The 7500-nt window shown below is 40.5% G+C and overlaps 1 protein-coding gene across 1 annotated transcript; it reads left to right on the plus strand.

Annotated features, from left to right (window-relative positions):
- The first annotated feature begins 1734 nt into the window (after nt 1-1734).
- LOC125035257 lies at nt 1735-3175 on the plus strand. The gene has a single exon (XM_047627526.1). It carries the CDS (start codon nt 2015-2017, stop codon nt 2552-2554), a length of 540 nt encoding a protein of 179 aa, XP_047483482.1. The 5' UTR covers nt 1735-2014; the 3' UTR covers nt 2555-3175.
- Nucleotides 3176-7500: the final 4325 nt, after the last annotated feature.

The following is a 7500-nucleotide window of genomic DNA, read 5'->3' on the forward strand; positions in this document are numbered from 1 at the left end:
AAAATAACAACATAGACAGATCATATTTGTTCGTAAAATAGTCATTAAAGTTATAGGCTTATAACTCTGCCTACCTACCATTACCTAAAAATAACGCCCACAACAATAGAATCACCAGGCACTACCAATATGTCACCACAACCACTATACCCCCCCCCCCCACCGCAACAGGTAGCCTAGTAAGTCTGGTATAGTGTATAAAAGAATCATTATGAGGCGTAAGCTGTGAAGTGACCCCCCCTCTCTCTCTCTCCCGCTGTTTTGGTCGCCCCTAACGCCCAGAACCTTATTGTATTGTGACATACGATTTGTGTTATTTTGTTATACTGTATAAATGCATTTCGATTGTTGATTCTATGTGTTCAAGTCCGTTGTGGTTGATTAAATAGCAGAGTTCGTTATACATCGCAGCAGTTTCGAAATACAATGATAAAGTACAACACATTACCATATTTTGCTTACAAAATTCCATCTAATTTTATCCTTCCTTGTAATTATGTTTTTCAATTTGCTTTACAGACATGGAGTTCCCTTTCGCTTTCTCCCGTCGCCCTGAATGAACCCAAAGTGATGCTCCAGATGGGTGTATTAACATGTCTCAGGAACAACACCGGATACACAGTTAATGAAAAATGATTACAGTATACCGCGTGTGATATATCCCCGTCCAGGGCTTCATGCCAAGTCAATTTGCAGTAACTGTCAGGGGCCGAAAGTAACGATGGGTATTGACAGCTTGACCGATAGTTATGAGGTAACCGCTGGTAGGCTGGCCTTGCTCGGTAGGCTGACCATGCTAGCACGCTGGGCATTGTGACGAGCTGGGCTTAGTGGTGGACTGGATATGCCAGGTACTCAGAATAGGACTCCCAAATGGGCATACCGCATCACGTGCTGAGAGGTCATGCTAAGCCGAACGTGGGTAGCCAATTTTAGCTGCGCCCCGATAATAGTACAAATCGGTGTAAAATCTCACATCAAACCATACTTTGGATTGAGTCCGTTACGTGTAATAACGACGCTTTCGACATTCGAGGTAAAATACTATATAGTGTGTACCTTTAACCTTTCCTCACTCCTCTTACACGCATGCTTAACGCAGGATGAAACTTATCTGTCACTTTTACGCACCAGCCTCCTCCTCCGCCCCTCCGTCGTCAGCTGTTGGTGGGTAGGCCTACGCAGTGACCGCTCATCATATGCTAGAATGATGAGCAGGCCCTCAGTATGACCGCCTCGTAAACTATTTAGGAAGAGGCGTCATGGTGACCGACTGAAAGCCCGCAGAGGGAGTGTGGCATTATGAGATATTTGCCCATTTTCACTCCTGGAATGCATTTCGTGTTATGAATGATTTCTACATCGTATGCGTAACTTATGGCTGGCCTGCCTCACCCGCTACACTACTGACGGTTGATGTAATAGATGGCTATGGAAACGTTCGATCATACCAATAAGACTCTTTCCTATATCAATGGATAGGAATGGGATTTATAAACAATTACTGAAGCAAATACACCACACTTTTTTTTCCTTCAAAGCACCAAAGGCTAATAGGAGAATTAACACCGTGGTCACCATCCAGTAATGGGCGTATACGCTCCATTCAGAAAGTCAGCGTGCGTAACTCCGTCTATTTCCCGAACCAATTCGTGATTAACATACACACGCACGCACACGCGCATGTAGGGCGGGCCAGGTCGGTAACCGTAGTTGGGGCGACGCTCTCGCGCTTGGCCAGAGTTGTCCGGAACGCCGAGCTGTAAGGACGTTCCCTGACCCCGCTCGTGACTCGTCGCTACCTCGCTTGTCACGCCGCCGTTACCTGTGAACCTGTGGAGCTGTACTGCTTTTGCTACCCGCCGGTGTGGTCTGCTTCTGAAAACGGAGTGACAGCAGTGCTACGCTCTTACCTTGCTTCACTGTTTTGGATTTTGTTTTCACGAGATTTTGGATACAGTGACCGACTCCGTGCCGAGTGGTTCTTGAGTGTCGGCTAAAGAACTCGCGAATCATGGGTGAGATGTGCGTGGACGACATCGTCAGGAATCAAGTGATGGCTCTGCCGAGTGTTCTCAACTACAGAATCTGGTCGTCAGGGCCAAGGAGTGCCCCCCCCGGCTTGCCTATCAGACGACACCAAGCGAGCAAGTTGAAGAAGAACTTGTTTGGCCCCGTCGACCACAGCGAGAACTTGAGATTCGTGCACGAGGAACTTGAGAAGATCACGAAGGAGGATTCCGAGCGCTGGAACTTCGACTTCAAGACCGAGCAGCCCAAGGAAGGCCGCTACGAGTGGGTGGCCGTCGGAGAAGGTTCCACGAAGACGAGTCCGGCGCCACAACTCACCTGCCTCACTGCAAACAACGTCAACGTAAAGTCCGTGAAGAGGCTGAGCGCAAGCCCACCCTCCAAGATGCGACAGAGACTCTGCACAGATTACTTCAGACTCAACAAAGCGACGAAACCCAAAGGCAAGAGCGAACGCAAGACCGAAAGGGAGATCGTCCCCTCAAGAACGCCGGAAAAAAGAAGTGCAGTGGCGATAAGATGAAAAAGAAGTTACAATAAGTGTTATTGGGAACACCAAACGGAATGAGAACTTTACAAAAAAGGAAAGAAAAGACGTGATACAGCAATGCCGTTTTTTTACACATTGCTAACCAGAATTCGTAATGGTGTTACCAAGAACAACAAAATAGAGCTTTAATTCCACAAAACATGAATCTATAAAAAAAACTAAAAAAATAACCATCAAGTGCTTTATCAAGTGATATTAGATACTAAACTACAACAGAAATTAAACGTTCGACGCCTGTATGTGCCTTCAAACAAGAGAACGCACCCAGTTCTTCAAGACTGTTTACAAGAAGCAAACCACACTACAACAGGAATATAAAATGACGTTGCTGGATATATAAGACGCCGCCTCTTCCTTAGTGGACTTCAGGAAGCGAGATATTTAACAAGGCATGAGAGGAAATGTTCATAGCTTCTGCAAACTTCATACTCTGAAGCCCTCTGTTGGGTTTACTGAAGCCAGGCGACTCCACCGCTGATCTCATTTCATATTGTCGAAAAATTGTGAATACAAATATTTATAGATGTTTATTTATTGTACATACAACTAAATTGTTATGTATAAAATTATGTTTTGAATATATTTTCGAAATTATTCCTATGTGTCTTTTTCCTTGAGTAATACAAAAATAATGGTGATGATGATGATGATGATGATGATGAGGAGGAGGAGGAGGATAATGAAAATGAATGAGGAGAATAATGATAATGATGATAATAATAATGACGATGAAGATCCCAAATTATGGAAAATATCCCAAACACGATAATGAAAACGTATTCAGTAATAAAAAATAGATGTCAATAAGAGTTGCAAGTAAATTCAATGAAAAGGAAGTCTATTCCCAATGCTCTATGCAATATTAAATCAACACTCAAATTATCAACAATATTCATCAACAGAAAAATAAGAAAAACCTATTCGAGTAAGTTAGACATTATCATTACCTTTTAACTTTAATTCTGTATATATGAGAACAAAATTGAACTGAAGAAAAGCAATGAACAGAAAGAAAAAAAAAACAAAAAAAAAAAACAGATGATTTAATATTCATTTTTCCTTATCATATATATATACATATATATTTTGGAAAAGTAACAGAACAGACGATATAAAAAAGTGAATATCTTAATTAACTAACGCAAGGATTATTTGATATTGTTTTTTGCATTACATTTACCTAAAATTTTATCAAAAATGAATATGCAAATAATTCAGTATGAAGAATATATGCATGATATGCTGACTCATAATTAAGGAAGAGAAAAGCAACAAAACAGACTATCAAAATATAAAAGAATATTCGACACCTTTACTCAAATAATAATAATAAAAAAAAAGTTAATAAAGATAAAACAAATTAACATATGAACAAATAAAAAAAGGAAAATAAACAAACATACAAACATACAAATAAGCAAGAGAAAACCCGCAGAAAAGGGAAACCAACAAAATGAATAATCCAAGAGAGAGTAAAGGAACAAATAACCAGACAGGACGGCACGGAGGGTCAAGTGTCAGGCGAGAGAGAGAGAGAGAGAGAGAGAGAGAGAGAGAGAGAGAGAGAGAGAGAGAGAGAGAGAGAGAGAGAGAGAGAGACATACAGACAGACAGACAGACTGACAGAGACAGAGAAAGAGAGAGAGAGAGAGGGAGAGACAGAGACAGAAACAGAAATAGAGATAGAGATAGAGAAGATAGATAGATAGATAGATATATAGATAAAGAGAGAGAGAGAGAGAGAGAGAGAGAGAGAGAGAGAGAGAGAGAGAGAGATAAACTAGGCTTACACTACGATAAATCTGGTTCTATAAAAAGGGTGAGAGAGAGGGTGTGTTATATGGGTCACCCTAAGCCTACTGTTTCTCCGGCTGAGTTAGGAAGAGGGGAAAGGGTTATGAGTGTGAGAGAGCATTTTTTTTTCTCTCTCTCTCATTCTATGTTTGTGTATGTTTCTCTCTTCCTCTCTCTCCCTGTCTCTGACTTTGTCTTTTTTTGTCCCTCTCTCTCTCTCTCTCTCTCTCTCTCTCTCTCTCTCTCTCTCTCTCTCTCTCTCTCTCTCTCTCTCTCTGTCTATGTCTATGTTTGTTTGTCTCTCTCTCTCTCTCTCTCTCTCTCTCTCTCTCTCTCTCTCTCTCTCTCTCTCTCTCTCTGTCTATGTCTATGTTTGTTTGTCTGTCTCTCTCTCTCTCTCTCTCTCTCTCTCTCTCTCTCTGTCTATGTCTATGTTTGTCTCTCTCTCTCTCTCTCTCTCTCTCTCTCTCTCTCTCTCTCTCTCTCTCTCTCTCTCTCTCTCTCTCTTTCTCTCTCTCTCTCTTTCTCTCTCTCTCTCTCTCTTTCTCTCTGTCTGTCTGTCTGTCTATGTCTATGTATGTTTGTCTGTCTCTCTCTCTATTTCGTCACACACACACACACATATATATATATATGTATATACATATATATATATATATATATATATATATATATATATATAAATATATATATATATACACATATACATCTCCCTTTTATATGTTTATATGCATATATATATATATATATATATATATATATATATATACATATATAAATAAATTTTGATCGCTTTAACTTTCCCATTCCAAAATTGTGATTCTCACTAATGATTAGTTCATATGAATATTAGTTCATTTATGATTAGTTCATTCGATTTGTTCATTAATTAATTATATTAGTTCATTCATTGGTTCATTAGTTCATTCATCATCCGTTTAGTTCATTATCAATTTATAGACAGTCACAACAGGTACATCACCCCCCCCCCCCCCCAGAGACACTCCCCACCCCGCTCCCATCCTCTCCATCCCTCTCACTCCCCCACTCCCCCCACACCCCGGAACTTTCCCCCTCTCCATCCCTCTCACTCCCCCACTCCCCCCCCTTCCCCCACCACGCCCGCACTTCCCTCTCACTCCCCCACTCCTCCAACCCCCTACCCCGCAACCCCCCCTCTCCATCCCTCTCACTCCCCCACTCCTCCCCCCCACCACGCCCGCACTTCCCTCTGGCGCCGCACGAGAGTCCACACCCACAAATACTTCAGGCTGAACGAGCCCCTGGGTTTCCGTCCTCCTCCCCACCTGTCCCCTTCCCTTTCCCTTTCCCTTTCCCTTGCCTTCTCCCTTAGTCCGGTTCAGAACCTCTTAATCTCTCCCTTGAAAATCAGGTTAGCCCCCTCTTTTTTTTCTTTTTTTTTCTTTATGTGTTTTAAATTCTTCTAAAATTCGTATTTTTCTGTTGTGCTTTTTCCATTGTGTTTTTGTTTTTCCTTTTTTCCTTTTCCTCTACCCTTAACCTTAATCTCTCCTCTGTTTTTCTTCCTATTTTTTTTTATCCTCCTTCTAAAATTCGCCTCTCTCTCTCTCGTTATAATTCTATCCCTCTCCCATTTTCCTTTTTCCAATATGAAAACGACCCATACGCCACCAGGAACCTCGAAAGTACGACCGCGTCAGGAGACTACTACCTGTCGAAACAAAAGCATTTTTCCCCTCGCTCATAAAGACGCTCCGCCCCTCTAACCGAAGCCCCGCCCCCTACCTCAGGTCCTGTCGGGGAGGAAAGCTGTTTTCCCACGAGTTCTGCCGTTTATTGGCGGGGTGACAGATGCGGATTCTACGTGCTTATCTGCGCTTGTGTCCGAATCTGTCATGCCGGCGGTTTTTGGACATGGCCCATTTCCAGACTGATTGTTTTTTGTTCAGAAAAAAACGATTATCTCAATGACTATCGAAGCACACACACACGTATGTATGTATAAATATGTATATATATATATATATATATATATATTGTGTATGTATTTATGTATATTATCTGTATGTATGTGTATATGTATATATGTATGTATGTATGTATGTAAGTATGCATGAATCTGTGTATGTATATGTATATATATGTATATATGTTTATATATATATATTTATATATATGTATGTATGTATGTTTGTGTGTGTGTGTTGAAAGAGAGATTAGGCATCATGGATTATCAAAGAAGTTACAAAAGATCGAAAATTCCAAGAATATATAGCCATGAGGCTTCGAATTGAATTGTCTTCCATTCTCTCTCAATTCCGATGTTTGAAGGCACTAATATATGTCTATAAGAAAGGTGCATGTATGTCTGTAACCATCTCTTCTGTATTTGTTTCTGTGTGTCTGTATATATACAGACAAAGATTGAAAAGATTGGGAGAGGCCTACATCCTGCAGTGGAATGACCCAGGCTGATGATGATGATGATGATATATATATACATATATATATATATATATATATATATATATATATATATATATATGTAGTGTGTTGTGTGTGTGTGTGTGTGTGTGTATTTATATGTGTATGCGCGTATGTGTGCGAGTGTGTGTGTCTATACATACATACATATATATATATATATATATATATATATATATATATATATATGTGTGTGTGTGTGTGTGTGTGTGTGTGTGTGTGTGTATACACACACACGTTCATACACTTGTATACACTTGTGCATGTATGTGTGCGCATATGTGTGACCAAAACGTCAACCCGCGATAAAGACCAAATAATTATGAGGAAATGGAACACCCATACAATATAAATGCAAGTCACTTCCTCCAAGTTATTCGCTCCCATTAACTTGGTTTATGACTCTCCCGAACGGATAGAGACAAAGGAAGAGAATCAGGTAGGAAGAAAATTCACTTGGGAAAATGTATTTACGAATTTAACTAGATTTCTGTGCGTGTATCTCTCTACGTGTCTATCTATCTGTCTATTTCTATCTTCTATTTATCTGCCTATCAATCGGTTGGTCAATCTATGTGTATATCTATCTATCTATCTACCTATCAGTCATTCAGGCTATCTATCTAGCTATCAGTCAGTCTACTTATTTTTCTATCAGT

Source organism: Penaeus chinensis, chromosome 19, assembly GCF_019202785.1.
Source record: "Penaeus chinensis breed Huanghai No. 1 chromosome 19, ASM1920278v2, whole genome shotgun sequence".
NCBI classification, from domain to species: Eukaryota; Metazoa; Arthropoda; class Malacostraca; order Decapoda; family Penaeidae; genus Penaeus; species Penaeus chinensis.